At 35.5% G+C, this 15,869-nt stretch overlaps 2 protein-coding genes across 2 annotated transcripts; both read left to right on the top strand.

The window, feature by feature from the left end:
- Window positions 1-127: 127 nt before the first annotated feature.
- On the top strand, window positions 128-1,730 carry LOC137733303 (3-ketoacyl-CoA synthase 19-like). Its single transcript, XM_068472457.1, has one exon. The coding sequence runs from the start codon at window positions 236-238 to the stop codon at window positions 1,664-1,666; it is 1,431 nt and encodes a 476-aa protein (XP_068328558.1). The 5' UTR covers window positions 128-235; the 3' UTR covers window positions 1,667-1,730.
- A 7,742-nt stretch (window positions 1,731-9,472) lies between these two features.
- Window positions 9,473-11,103, top strand: LOC137735723 (3-ketoacyl-CoA synthase 19-like). Its single transcript, XM_068475165.1, has one exon. The coding sequence runs from the start codon at window positions 9,492-9,494 to the stop codon at window positions 10,893-10,895; it is 1,404 nt and encodes a 467-aa protein (XP_068331266.1). The 5' UTR covers window positions 9,473-9,491; the 3' UTR covers window positions 10,896-11,103.
- The last annotated feature ends 4,766 nt before the right edge of the window (window positions 11,104-15,869 follow it).

The following is a 15,869-nucleotide window of genomic DNA, read 5'->3' as shown; positions in this document are numbered from 1 at the left end:
TTTGATCACAATTAAGTTACAAAGCAATTATCATAATAATTGATCACGTAATCAACATGTAAAATTTGAACGAAACCATCATTAAAACCTTGTCTTAAAATGGCAACATATAAGAATTTATGTCATAACAAAAACAATTAGTTAACAGTTTTAGTATACAATCTCCACAAAGCAGTGAGCATAAGTAGAACTACCAAACATTAGAAATCTCTCAAATTCTATCTCTACGGCCTCCATGGAGCTTTTGTTAGCAATGTGTTTATTGCTTCTAGTCTGTGCTTTCATCTACCTCTGCGAGTTGGTTCTTCAATGGAGGCACCAACAATGCCACTTGTTGGCCTATGAGTGCTACAAGGCCACGGACGACCGGAAGCTGGACACCGAATCCTGCGTCAAGATTATCCGCCGCAACACGAATCTGAGGCTAGAAGAATACAGATTTCTCCTCAAAACCATCGTTAACTCAGGCCTCGGAGAGGAAACTTACGGTCCAAGAAATGTCATCGCTGGCCGCGAGGACTGTCCTAGTTTGAAAGACTCACTGTGGGAGATGGACGACATAATGTTTGGCACGCTCGACAAGCTATTCGACAAAGCAGGAATTTCAACTTCGAATATCGATATACTTGTTGTCAACGTGTCGTTGTTCTCTCCCGCGCCTTCTCTGACGGCTAGGATCATAAACCGTTACAAGATGAAGACGGACATCAAGGCGTTCAACCTCACGGGAATGGGGTGCAGTGGAAGCCTCGTGGCCATTGATCTTGTGCAGAACCTGTTCAAAACGTACAAGAATGTAAATGCCGTCGTTGTGAGCACAGAATCGCTTGCTCCAAATTGGTACCGAGGCAAAGTTCAGCCTATGATGCTTGCTAATTGCCTCTATCGCTCGGGAGGGTGTTCTATGATCCTCACAAACAAAAAGCATCTTGAGCATCGATCGCTTTTGAAATTGCAATGCATCGTGCGGACGCATCTTGGCTCGATGGATGAAGGATATGGCTGCTCGACGCAAGTAGAAGACAACAATGGTTTCCGCGGTTTTAATCTCAGCAAAAGCATAGCCAAAGTTGCAGCCAAAGCTCTTACCATGAACCTTCGAATCCTACTGCAAAAAGTGTTATCGCTTACAGAATTACTGCGCTATGTTATCGTGTCACGTCGTCAAAACAAAGTCGGAAATGCTGGCTTGAATCTCAAGGCAGGGCTTGATCACTTCTGCATACCCCCTACTGAAGCCGCAGTTGTCAATGGGGTTGGAAGGAGCTTAGGGCTCAACGACTATGATCTCGAGCCTGTGAGAATGGCGCTACACCGATTTGGAAACACATCTTCGGGAGGGCTTTGGTACGTTTTGGGGTACATGGAGGCTAAGAAGAGGCTTAAAAAGGGTGAGAAAATTCTTATGGTGAGCTTTGGAGCTGGCTATGAGTGCAACAATTGTGTGTGGGACATTTGGAGGGACATGGAGAATGCCAATGTGTGGAAAGATTGCATAGAAAGTTACCCCCCAGAAACCCTAGTGAATCCTTTCATGGAGAAGTATAGCTGGATTAATGATGAACACTTGAGCTTTGTCAGATTCGAGGAGGTTGTGAATGCAATATGTGTGGATGGTCAACCCTCCAAAAACCTTGGTCAACGTTTTCGGGAGAGGTATAGTTAGATCAATGAGTACTTTTGAAAGTTTTATTTTTATTTTTTATGTGTAATTTGTTGTTTTTTTAAGGAAAAATTAGAGCTCGTTTGTGAATGTTTTTAAAATTACTAAAAACGTTTTTGGTGAAAATGTTTTTAGAACCAATTTTTAGTAAAAATTAAAGTGAATCTTAGAAAAACACTTGAAGTACTTTGTGGAAGAACACATAACTGATGCTTCTTTCAAGAAGCATTTAAGTGCTTTCGGAACTCAAAAATGTTTTCACTAAAAGCATTTTTAGTAATTTTAAATGTATTTCCGAACGAACCCTTTTATTGATGTATTTCATGAAATGAGAATTATACTATATATTGTATTTGAGAACGTAAACGAGCATATAGTGTACAAGTATTCCAAAAAGGAGCTCATAGTGTATTTTTTGGAGATAACAACCAAGTCTGCAACTACCTGGAATTTTCTGGAGGGGCTAGAAGTTCTCTTGTGGCCAACTCCTCAAAGGTTTGTACCCATTCACAAGTCATATTATGTTGCCCATTTAATTTTAGAACATAAATAAACCATACATAGTCTAGATATTTGGACCATATTTACTAATGTAACTAGTCAATATGCTCAATATTATTCATACATAAGTGGGTCTTGCATACATAGATGTATCCACTTATATGGTGAGTTGCTCAATAATGTAATCAATAAATATGGTCCAACTTCATTATTTATGCATATATAGGCAGTTTTAAAAGAAAGATTCTCAATTTTAGCAAAATATGGTAACTATTTGTGAGTCTATTATGCATTTTTAGGTTGGAGTCCATAGATCATCTTTGAAAATTAATGATTTAGACATCTAATTGTGATTGAAGAAATCAAAAGCAAAAATATGGATTTTTTTTTATTTTTTTGTAACAAAAAGTTTTGGGAGAGATTGGTACTCTTATCACCAGTGACAGGGCATACCAATAATCTCAAAGCCAAAAGAACTTAAGCGTGGTATTTAACTACCAGATGTCACTGGTATGAATTTATGTAGAAATTTACAGATCCCGCACCTACAAGAACTGCTGGCAGCAGGGATCGAACTTGGATTGGGAGTTCCACAAGCATGTCCTTACCAACTGAACAAACCCTCGTTGGCAAAAATATTGAAATTTAGTGATAAGAATAAAACAAGTTATAAATAGTATAATATTAAGGTGATTTTTTTTTTTTTCAAAGTTAGGCTCAATTTGGTATTGCATTTTTTCACCAAAAGTTGCTTCACTTCAAACTTAAGTGCTAGATGTCACTGGTATGAATTTATGTAGAAATTTACAGATCACGCACCGACAAGAACTGCTGGCAGCAAGGATCGAACTTGGATTGGGAGTTCCACAACCACGTCCTTACCAACTAAACCAACCCTCGTTGGCAAAAATACTAAAATTTAGTGATAAGAATAAAACAAGTTATAAATAGTATAATATTAAGGTGATTTTTTTTTTTTCAAAGTTAGGCTCAATTTAGTATTGCATTTTTTTCACCAAAAGCTGCTTCACTTTAAAGTTAAGTAATAAAAAATTGTTAAAAATAAATATACTACTTATTTTAAAAGCAATGATTTTCAGACAACAGCTTTTAAAAGTAGTCTGTAGCTTGCTTTTAAAAGCTACTTTAATAAAAAACCGAGTTGAGTCTTTAATGAATGTTTCAATTTTTGTAATACGTTAACCTCTTACACCACCATTGCCATTACCACCACCATTGTTACCAAGATGACACCACCATAACACCACAATCGCACAACCACCACTACAGCTACAACCACCACCACAATCATACCCGCCACTACAACTGCCACTATCATCATTGTTGCACCACCACAACCACCACCATCATTGTTGTCGCCTCCTCTACCACCATTGTTACATCTGCAGCCCAACCACCACACTTCTTTATTGGCACCATCACCACCACCATCACAACCACTGACCTCACCATCGGTGTTGTCATCATCCTTCACACTATCATGTCCAATTTTTGTTATTATATACAATTAGATCACTTTTACATTAAAATTTATCACTCATTTACATTGTTTTTCAAACCCACAACACTTTTAAAATACAATTTATCAAACGTTCAATTGCTTTATTTTACAGCTAGTTATTCTTAAAATACAGCAAAAACAGTTTTTAAATAAAGCACAGCAATCCTTAAGGCCTTTAATTAGACATAAAAATAGATAATCAGGATGGCTATAAAACAATGTAGAGTGAGCCTCACGAATCAATCCCGGGTTAAAATCACACATTGCAAAAACCTATGAAAATTAGTACAAGCTGGGTGATTAAAATGTTCCCTTCCACATTTAGAATGGAGAGGACAAGAGGAAGATGGTTGGTTTGAAATTTACCTCTTCTAGGTCAACCCATGCTAAGTGGCTGCCACTTGAACCAATGCAACTAATATGTATTTTTATAATACATTATATTTACACTTAAGAAGCGAGGAGAATTAGTAAGTTACACAATAAGTCATTCATAATAATTGATTTTGAATTCATTTTCGACAAAAATCAATCTAACACTTCTTCTTTACAATTAAAGAAATTTATCATTAGATTATAATACTAAATGGCTGCTGAAAAATTATAATTAAAATAAATTTACATTTTTTTGAAACTTTTTAAAGTGAATTCTACCAGTCAAAAAGAGAAAAATAAATAAATTCACAAATTTACATATTTTCATTATAAAGTAATGGTATTACTCACTTTACGTCTCTGAAAAATATGTTTTTAGACCATTTCTAAATAAGATGTCAAATTTTAAACCTGAAATTTAAATTTGACAGCTTATATGACACTTTGATATTGAAAAGCTACTCATATTTACTGCCCTTGCATTGGTCACGAAAGGTAATGAATTAAAAAGTATAAAAATATTTAAACATTGCATCAATCATAAAAAGAAATTAAAAGGCAATGCTTTAAACCATAAAAAGTTAATAAAAGTATTTAATAATTAATTAGAAAAATTGGAAGCTTGATAGCAAGGGAAAGAGATACCACTTCACGTCATGCCACATCAAATTTGGCTTCTTAGTTAATAAATATTATTTTTGTCTTTTTTTTACCATTTTGTTGATTTGGACATTTTGACATATCATTTAGAAATACTTTTAAGTCGAATTAAAATAGGATCATGAAAAGGAAATTAATCAAATTACTTTTCCCCACCGACAGTATCATTGTGTTTGTATATTTCTTTTTTCTCTTGTTCATTAATAACTTCAACCACTTGAAGGGTGCATTTATCATGATTCGTCAGAACACGTTATCTGCTTATAAATATTTTTTGCTCAACACCATTTAGTGTGGCGTATTCTCATCATCATATTTATTATCATTAGATGAGTTTGAATTTCAAGATTCCTATAGTGGATAAACACAAATCTTAAAATTTAAACTCATCTAATGGTAATAAATTAGATGATGAATATACAACATACTAAATGATGATGAACAAAAATGCACTCAATAAATAACACAACTTGCCCTCTATCTCTTCTATTTCATAAGCCCAACTGAAAGTAGGTTAACCCATTAACGCAGATTGGAAGAGATAAAGTCTCCTAACCTAAATTTCATTAAGACAGAGAGAAAAATGATGGAAAGTTTCACACCAAATCCGAGCAAACTAAAATATAATATATAATGAATGATTTTACTACTAACTGTAAGAATGCCACAGAATCGATCAACATGATATGAAGGTTTCAATTAAAACGACTACACATCAAACATATCTCGACAAGCATCATGCAGTTAAAGAGCCTTACCTGTTGGCATGGCCATTCTGAATGTAAACTAAAGTAGACTTCTACTTCCAGTACCCTTGATAATCTCTACTAACGAAATAGGGTTGTAGTATTGGTGAGAATCGACTGGTATGGAAGCGGGGACTGCTATGTTTTAAGTTTTATAGCTAGGGTTTCTATCCAATATGACCTATTATTGGAAAGGATATCAACCCAAACTCTATTAAATCAATTAATTAGAGTCCCATCATGATTCTAAATCTTTGTGTTTACTTGATAAGGATCCTTATTGATTGCATATAATTAAGACTCCATAATTTTTGCTTTATTAGGGCACCAAGTATCCTTGAGAGTCCAATGACTTGTAAGCCGAGTCACCTAACCTTCCGAGTAATCTCGGTATACAACTGATTGTCATTCATATTGGGATTTTCACTAACTGCATCGGGACATTTCATGTAAAACCCTACAATGTTGGCTTTTAGTATAAAACCCTACACATGTTGGCCTGTAAGGCCATCTCCAACCGAAGGGTCCAGAGGGCCGAAAATAATCCTAAAATCGTCTCCAACCAAGGGCTAGGCCAGAGGGTTGTGGAATCTGAGAGGGCCCCACGGAATCGGAGAGGGCTGGAGGGTTAAAAGGTTGGCTGCATGCAGCCAACCAGCCAGCCAGGGGCTGGCCAGAAAAATCATCTTTCCTGTAGGTTATAACTAACAGGAATACATTTATATTAAATAATATAAACGTATTCCTGTCGGTTATAACCGATAGGAATGCTTAAGAAAAAAAATTCAAATGCAACGGCTAGCTGACGTCAGCTAGTCGTTGCATTTGAATTTTTTTTTTTTTTACAAAATTTTTCCTATAACTTCTATTTTTCATATTTTTTTTAATTCTATTTTTTTTTTCCTATAACTTTTATTTTACAAAATTTGTTTCATATTTTTTTTTAAATTCCAATTTTTCCTATAACTTCTATTTCACAAAATTTGTTTTATTTTATTTTAAATTCTATTTTTCTCCTATAACTTCTATTTCACAAAATTTGTTTCATATATTTTTTTTAAATTAATTTTTTTCCTATAACGTCTATTATACAAAATTTGTTTCATATTTTTTTTAAATTATATTTTTTTCCTATAACTTTCTAAGCCATTATACAAAATTAATTAAATTAAGTAACATGAAACAACATTAAACAATATGAAACAAAATTAAATAACATTAACCAACATACAAATTATACAACATAAAAAAAACATTTAACAACATGAAACTTAAACAACATTTTTAAAAACATTTAACAACATAAAACTTAAACGCCTACTCCATGCTTCTTTTGGCTCAAAGATGTGCAACAAGATCCTATTGTACGTACTTGTTTGTGGCACGAAAACGTATCATTCTATAGCACCTCATGTACTCATTTATAGAGATACTACCAGTTCTTGGATTGAAAGGCAAATTAGGTCCATCATATATTTTTGCACGAGTCTTTCTTGACCTATTTGGATCTTCTTGGTCGTCATCGGACTCTCCATCAATATACCCATCTCCTTCATCCTCCACTATCATATTGTTGTAGTTTTTAAATTCAAGTTAATGCTGTTTTTAAATTTTATTTGTAGTTTTTAAATTTAATTTGTAGTTTTTAAATTTAATTTGTCATTTTTAAATTTAAGCAGTTTTTAAATATAAGTTGTAGTTTTTGAATTTAAGTTGTTGTAGTTTTTAAATTTAAATAATAAATTATGTTTGGCCATTTGGCTCTCGGTTGGAGACGGTTTTTTGTGACAGAGCTAAAACGAGCCCTATGGCCCTTTGGCCATTGGTTTGAGATGGAGTCAAATACGACCATGTACTGTTCAATAAAATATTAATATCTTGGAGATGGCCTAAGTACCTCATGAAACTTAATGTCGTCTATCCAATTCATTGTTTTTTTTTTTTTTTTAATTTTATTTTTATGAGATCGTGAGTCATGACAGAAGACTGGAAACTTAACATTTTATATATTTTGGGAAAATGCGGCCTCAAGATTTGAGTGTGAACAACTCCAATTCCAAATCCCATATTATCTGCAGTTAATTTCTAACTAGCTCCATTTATCTTTCCCCATTATATTGTACAGTTTTTACTGTATTACGGCCATCTCCAATTGAAGGGTCCAGAGGGCCGAAAATAACCCAAAAATCGTCTTCAACCGAGGGATAGGCCAGAGGGCTCGTGGGCCCCATAGAATCTGAAAGGGCCAAAAGGCGAAAGGGCTAGCCACATGCAGCCAGCCCCGGGTTGACTGGAAATTTTTGAAGTAGTGTCGGTTTTGCTATCGGTTATAACCGACAAAAATAAAGGAAATGGTGTCGGTTATAACCGACACAAATAGCTAGAAAATTTTGAATATAATGGCTAGCTGACATCAACTAGCCATTATTTATTTTTTTTTAATTGTTTATTTATTTATTTTTAAATTTTATTTGTTTCCTATAACTTCCTAAGTCATTATACAATATTAAATTAAATTAAGTAACATGAAACAACATTAAATTTAAATAATAAATTATGTTTGGCCTTATGGCCCTTTAGCTCTTGGTTGGAGACAGTTTTTTGTGACATTGCTTAAATGAGCCCTATGGCCTTTTGGCCCTCAGTTGGAGATAGAAACAAATATGGTCTTGTACTGTTCATTAAAATATTAATTTCTTGGAAGACCAGATAACTAAAACAAATCTGGCCCTTGGTTGAAGATGACCTCAGTTTCTGTTTTTATGCCTGGGTATGATTAAAGGACTCTTTGACGACTTCTGGGGAGTTGGCCCCCCACCAATGAAAAAGGACTTTGTCAGCTGCCAAGTTACAAAACCAGGTACCAATTATAAACAGATTACGATCACCTAGAATTTCAGATGCATTTTTAAATACATATATATGGATGAGAATGAATCTCACATTAATGAAGGAGAGACATTATATTTGCGTATAAGGAGTTTCATTACTTTCCATATTGCCAATTGATTTTATGGTGGAATCTCAACTTTCTTTATAATATCAAAGTAGCTATACGAGACCTTGCATTTATGGTAGAACCTCAACTTTTTTCGGAACTAATCCATGTATAATTAGTAAAAGCCAGATAGTAATTAATTAACCTCCTTTGCTTGTGGGTAGTTTGCATAAATTATGTATGCATTACTTGAGCACTGAACATTATGCGCAAATTTCCAACCGATATATATATATCTTCATTAATGGGTTCAAAAACACAGATTGCTTTGCTTTTGAACAATTAGGCGTGCGCCTAATTAACAACCGACGAGATGATGTGTGCATATACTGCACATGACTTGTGGTTTTAATCAAAGAATTTTGTATTGATCACACATAAGCCAACAAACTGTTGTGCACGTTTAAGCGGACTAAATCTGTGATTTCCGATAAGTTTCTATTCTTCAACAATCTGTTCCAGCACCATTTAGGTTCCAACACAGATTGCTAAGGCGCAATTTTAATTATGAAGTCTTATCTCATCAAAAGGTCCCGATACATTTTACAGTGTTGAACAACACAACTTACTCTTTATTTCATAAATAATTTGTTCTACCTTTCTAATTAAGGTGGGGAATTGAATTCATCCACTTCCATGGCTTGTATCGAGCCACAAAAACACCAATCATAACAAATACTTCAAAAACAAAAAATCAGAATAATGTTCTAGAAACTTACAAAGCAATATAATTGAAGACGTAGTACCATAGATGGCCAAGTGTAGATATATATAAAGTATCATAACTCCCTCTAAAAAAAGTTGACTATTCTGGGAAACTTGGACCGTTCATGCAGCCTACTGACTATCTACATTTGTAGGTAAAAAGTAAATTCTTAACATTAATGTTCAAGAGTTTCAGTATTTCATCACCATCAATCTATACTAAAGGGATGGCTGCAAAGTTACGTGTATATTAAGAGAAATATTGTTCAAGTTCTGCATTCATTGAACAATTCACAATTCACAGTTCAAAACCCTAGGGCCATGGAGATCCTCATGACAATGTCTCTACTCGTTCTTTTCGGTTTCTTCTCCTTCTTGAAGTTGGTTTTCCGAAGGAGAGACCAGTGCTGTTTCCTGCTGGCTTACGAGTGCTACAAGGCGAAAGAAGACATGAAGATCAACAGCGATTCCTGCGCGAAGATCGTCTTGCGGAACAAGAATCTGGGGTTGGAGGAGTTAAGGTTTCTCTTGAAAACCATTGTCAATTCCGGCATTGGAGAAGAAACTTCCTGCCCAAGAAACATAATTGAAGGCCGAGAAGAAAATCCAACCGGGGCAGACGAGCTTAATGAAATGGATGGCATCATTTTCGACACACTTGACAAGCTTTTCGCAAGGAATGCTGCAATTCCTCCTTCACAAATCGACATCCTTGTTGTCAATGTGTCGATGTTCTCCCCCGCACCCTCACTAACGTCGCGCATAATAAACCGGTACAAGATGAGGGAGGACATCAAAAGCTTCAACCTCTCGGGAATGGGCTGCAGCGCAAGCCTTGTTGCCATTGATGTTGTGCAGAACTTGTTCAAGTCGTATAAGAACGCAAATGCGGTCGTTGTCAGCACAGAATCCTTAGCTCCAAACTGGTATTGCGGCAAAGAAAAATCCATGATGCTTACGAACTGTCTGTTCCGCTCGGGAGGGTGTTCGTTGCTGTTCACAAACAACAGAACCCTACAGCACCAAGCCAAGTTGAAGTTACAGCATTTGGTACGTACCCATATTGGCTCGAACACTGAAGCGTATGAATGCTGCATACAGCTAGAAGATGAGAGTGGATACCAAGGGTTTCGCCTCACCAAACACCTCACGAAAGCAGCAGCTATGGCTTTAACGATGAACCTCCAAGACCTAGTCCCAAAAGTGCTTCCACTGAGAGAATTATTTCTCTACCTGGTGGCCTCTAGGGTTCGGAATAGAACTGGTACTAAAAGCCAAAAGCTAGAAGCAGTTGGTATGGGGTTAAATCTCAAGGCAGGAATAGAGCATTTCTGCATTCACCCTGGTGGAAGAGCAATCATAGATGGGATTGGGAAGAGCTTAGGTCTAAGTGATTATGATCTTGAGCCGTCTAGAATGACGCTTCACCGGTTTGGCAACACGTCAACAGCCGGATTTTGGTACGCTTTGGGATACATGGAGGCAAAGAAGAGGCTTAAGAAGGGCAACAAAATTCTGATGAGTGGATTTGGAGCAGGTTTTAAGTGCAACAACACTGTGTGGGAAGTATTGAAGGACTTGGATGATGCCAATGTTTGGAAAGACTGCATAGAAAGTTACCCTCCTAAGAATACTCTGGGCAATCCATACATGGAGAAGTATAGTTGGCTCAACGACGAATATCTAAGCTTTGTTAGGCTCGATTTCTCCCAAATTTTCGCTTAAACTTGCTTTTTCCCAGTTAATTTTCGTCATTTTCTTTATTTGTATGCTGCATGGTGTGTGATTTTGGTTAATGTTTGTGAGCTGCTTGGAGGGTTTGTATAATTTCTTCAACATAATAGTACAATCATTGTGTTTGAAAACTTGTGCTATCTATATTGAAGCTTCAACATAATAGTACAAAGTGATTCGGGTAAGATTCATCTAATGAATGGTCAAGCTATATTCTGACCTCCATGTTTAATTCTATGAATCGTATTCAGATCTTGGGTGATTTTGACTTGCCTAATAAATTCTGAAATTGAACTGCCAGTCTGCTACAAGTCTCTAAAGTAAAAGCCTGAAAAGCATGGGAAAATTTATCTGAATTTTTATTGTACACACGTCGCAAACAGAATTGTTAATGATTTTTAACACCGTTAAACATTTAAAGATTATTTTTTGCAAAAACATAGCAAATTGTGTATGGTAAAAATTCGTTAATCACAATCGAATAAACAATGAGGTATAAGTGCTGAAACCCTTAAACTGAATATGGTTCTTAAACTTTTACATGTAAGTGTGTTTATACCAAAACAATGGCAAGAAAAAAGGTAACTTTTGAGGTGAAATTACATTTACTATATCTTTTTTTAGGGGCACATTTCCATACCTTCTCAATGTCTCTTTTGTGTTACAGATCTGTGTAGCCTTGAAAGAGTAGCTTCTGAGGTTCACATTCAATATCTATGCACCTCGTTTAGAAATGGAAATTGGCTGATTTTTATGTGAAACATGTTACATTGCCATTACCTAAAAGAGAAAATTGAGGAAGTGGTCAAGAACTTGCAATTTAAATTTACAAATATCTTGCAGCACTTTTTCTGCATAACCATTGATCCAAGATAATTAAGGTTTTATTATAAAATTAATTAGTAATATTGAGAGTAGTTTAATTACTTATAAGAATGTGTGAAATCATTTTTCGTATTAATGTGTGATTTATTCTCAACAAACTCCCTTACCTGTGACGAATTTTTAAGCTTAACATGTGAACAACACAAATTGGATGACGTTGAGCACGTATGACCGTTGAGCTTCACACATAAGACAACCTAATCTGATACCATGAAGTAAATTAAAATTTCATCATAAAACCAATGATTAGAAAATATTCCAACTACAAAGTCTATTTTCTTGTAAGCTAGAAATTCATTTTCAACGTAATAATAGAACTGACACATTTCAGAAACATAATAAATTTCTCCTGCCTATGGTGTTCTGCCATGCGTCGTCTAAGTCAAAAGTTGGTCCTTTCCTTGCAATCAAAGTAATAAATTGGAAAATAAGAGGGGGGAGAGATTGTCTGCCATTCTGTTTGGGTGTTCTTTTCATTTATTTTTATTTATGTGATCACAGTTAAGTTATGTTAATATTTTATATTCTTATTACTTTTTATTTCAGTATTTTTATAAAAAAAAATTTAATATAAAATATTGATATAACTTAATTGTAATTACATAAAATAGAAAAAAAAATGAAAAAAACATCCAAACAGGAGAGGTCTGGCAATCTGCTTCCACATAAGAGAGCCACAAAACCATAAATGCCAAGGCAGCATAGCCTGTAGCAGAACTGTGTGTTGCAGTAATGTCTGCTTTTATCTTCATCAACCAAATTGTTAGAAAATAGTGATAAAATTAGGCGTTTAAACTTCCATTTTAACAGTTGAACTTTTGACCAAACAAACACTTAAAAACTACTTCCACCGCATCTTCAATATAAGCATGGCAGAGAAAATATCAAACTCTGGTTGCCAAATGCAAATTGAACATCTTCCAAGCAAATGTCTCACCCAGGAAGCTTTAGAACTAGAAACAATGTTTAAAATCATTTGTAAAAGTCCACTTTTCAAAGAAAACTAATTGTATCTTCTTGGGTTCAAAATGAGAACTGATTTCATATTAGTTTTGAGATGACGATTTCGAATACGACACGTTACACGACTTGAAGCCTGTATGAATATAAAACTTGTTGTGTACACGATTAAAATTGTTAAAGTAATATTATATTTAGTAAAATGATGACTTTTCTCTCTTTTTATTTTTTTATGAATGTATTGACACAATCTAAGAGTTTTGGTCATTGGGTTGGGCTACAACATTTCCCATTATCTATTTTACAATTGAGAGTGAATTGACTGTAGCTTAGCTACAGTTACAGGTTTGACCCTTGATTTTGCTTTGTTTACAGCACTACGGTCAAATTAAGGCCGGGTTGGGTTTTGGGCCGGTCACATTTTGTGTGGTGGGCTTAGTTCATTTCTTGATATAAGCCCAGCCCTTAGGGAGTGAAAATGACGAGGCTGCCCCATCAAGGATTAAAATCTGACGGTCAAGATGGTAAGTTAGTAAGGGCAATTTTGTCCTATGGGTTTGGGACGGGTTGGGTGGTTGATGTGTTATTCGGGGGCGGCAGATTGTCTGCCCTCCTCCTGTTTGGGTATCTTTCCCATCCCTTTCTGTTTTGTGCAGTCACGATTAAATCACGTCAACATTTTATATTAATTTTTTTATAGTGATAATAAGATAAAAGGTAATAGGAATATAAAATATTGACGCGACTTAACCGTGACCACACAAATGAGAGAGGATGGGAAGGGCGAACAGGAGGTAGACAATCTGGCTCCCATTCGGGGAGGGTTTGGGGGATGGGCGTTTGAAAGAGAGAGAGCGAGAGAGGGAGGGAAATGGATGAGTGGGGGAGAGAGAGTTGATTGCAGGATTAACGGATTGAGGGATTTTTCTGCTTTTCGAAACTTTACAATTTGGGTAAAGTACAAAAAACTACCTCAATTATTGGTGTCATGACACTTTCATACCTCATCTTTTTAAATTGACAGTGTCATATCTCATCTTACGAATTTGTGTCAATGTTATACCTTCCGTTAGCCTGCCGTTAATTTGTCAGTTAAATGATGACGTGGTTTATTCCATATCCCACTTTCTATTAAAAAATTTAAAAAATTTAAAAAAAAACTAAAAAAAAATCATTTAATATTTTTAAATATTAAAATAATAAAGAAAAGTTAAAAAACAAAACAAAAACAAAAATAAAAATCTTTCGTCCCTTCTACCTCCGCCCTTCTCTCTCTCTCCTCATCTTCATCTTCTTCCCTACTTACTCTTCAACCAAAAATAAAAAAAATAAAATTGAAAACCCATCAACCCCCAACCCCCCGAAGAAGAAGAAGAAAAAACAAACCCCAACCCAATTCGTCCCCCCTCCCCCCAAAACAAATCCAACCCCCTGCAACCTAGAAACAAAAAGAAGGAGGAGTAAGAAGAAGAAGAAGAAGAAGAAGAAGAAAAAACCTAGATCCTGTTCGTCAAGCCGATTCCGCGAGGGGTGGGTGCGAGGTTGGGTGGGTGCAGAGGGTGGATGCGAGGGGAAGACGAATTGGGATTTTTTTTTATTTTTTTTTCTGGGTTGCACGTAGGGGCTCGGGTTGGGGGGGGAGAAAGGGAGGAAAGGGACGGAAGGTTTGGTTTTGCTTTTTGTTTTTTTGTTTTTTGTATTTTTTTTTTTTGTATTTTTGTTTTTTTTACTTTTCTTTATTATTTTAATATTTAAAAAATATTAAATGATTTTTTTTAATTTTTAATAATTTTTTAATAAAAAATGGGTTCTGAATCAAACCACGTTAGCAGTTAACTGAGAAATTCGCGCTAAGCTAACATTGGCACAAATTCGTAAGATAAAGTATGACATTGTCAATTTTAAAAGATGAGGTATGAAAATGTCGTGACAGCAATGAGGTAGTTTTTTACACTTTACTCTCACAATTTTTTATGTCAATCGATCCCGTCTTCTTCACTTTACCTTTTGGTTTTGTCCCTCACAAATCTCTGCTTCTGTCCGTCTTCATTCCGCTCTCTTCCTCTCAAATCATGTTTTCTTTTTTTCTTTTTTCCTAAAAAAATAGTCACGAGCAAATCAGGTTTTGGTTTATTTAGAGATTCTGTTTCCAGTCTCCATTTGGTGCCTTGCTCAGATCGGCTCTGCACCCATCATCGACGCCTCCACCTTCACGAAGGACTCCGCAAATCCCAAGACCAATAAGGGTAAAGCACGTCCACCTCTCCCTTTCATTCGTTTTCATGGCCCAATGTCAAATGAAGCGACCCTGATTCATGCATGTGTGTATGGTGTATTTTGTAAGGGGGCTTCTCAATCTGTTATGTGTTTGAGTAATTAGTTGTCATTTGAAACTACTTTTCAGATGACTTTTAGCCTCCAAATTAAGTTTATCCAATTGCGAGTGCGCAGCGCTTATTAAAGAAATTTACTAAATCCGGTATGAAACATGAAAAGAGGTACATAGTCTCTGACTTCGTTTGTTGGTTTAAGTCGTTTACTGTGCATTCCATATTAGTTCCATTTAAATTATATCAATTACAGATCGTATGGGCAGAGGTTTCCTAAGTTGGTAAATGGTTTTACCAAATCTCCTTACTTATAGGTAATAAGCCATTTATTATTGTTATTGGATTTGATTTCATTCCAATGAGTTGCACATGTACATTTTGGATTGGATTCCCTTGCTTTGTAGACATTATTAAGACCCATGAGGAATTTCATGGTCTTTTGGCTTTGCTGAAACTGCAACACTTCCTTCACAGTCATACATGTACAGTTTGGAATAGAGCACAATGCATCGCGCTCATCCCTGAGACCTTTCAACTTGGTATAGTAAGCACCAATATTCATATTGCCCTGAATGTTGTTGAATTGTAAGCCTATAGCTGATTAGGAAGTAAGTTGTGTATCAATTTATGTATTCACTTTAGTTTAAAGTACCAACTGTGCAACTCTAATGTCAGGTGTAATAATCCTAGCAACTAGCTAGATGTAAGGCTGAGATTGTTTTGTGAAGAGAGAGAATCCACTTTGGATTCTAACGGTTATGTAAAGTACAGAGTGCGTGAGAATTGTATA

Source organism: Pyrus communis, chromosome 5 (genome assembly GCF_963583255.1).
Source record: "Pyrus communis chromosome 5, drPyrComm1.1, whole genome shotgun sequence".
NCBI lineage: Eukaryota > Viridiplantae > Streptophyta > Magnoliopsida > Rosales > Rosaceae > Pyrus > Pyrus communis.
This window is presented reverse-complemented; position numbering and strand designations above follow the sequence as displayed.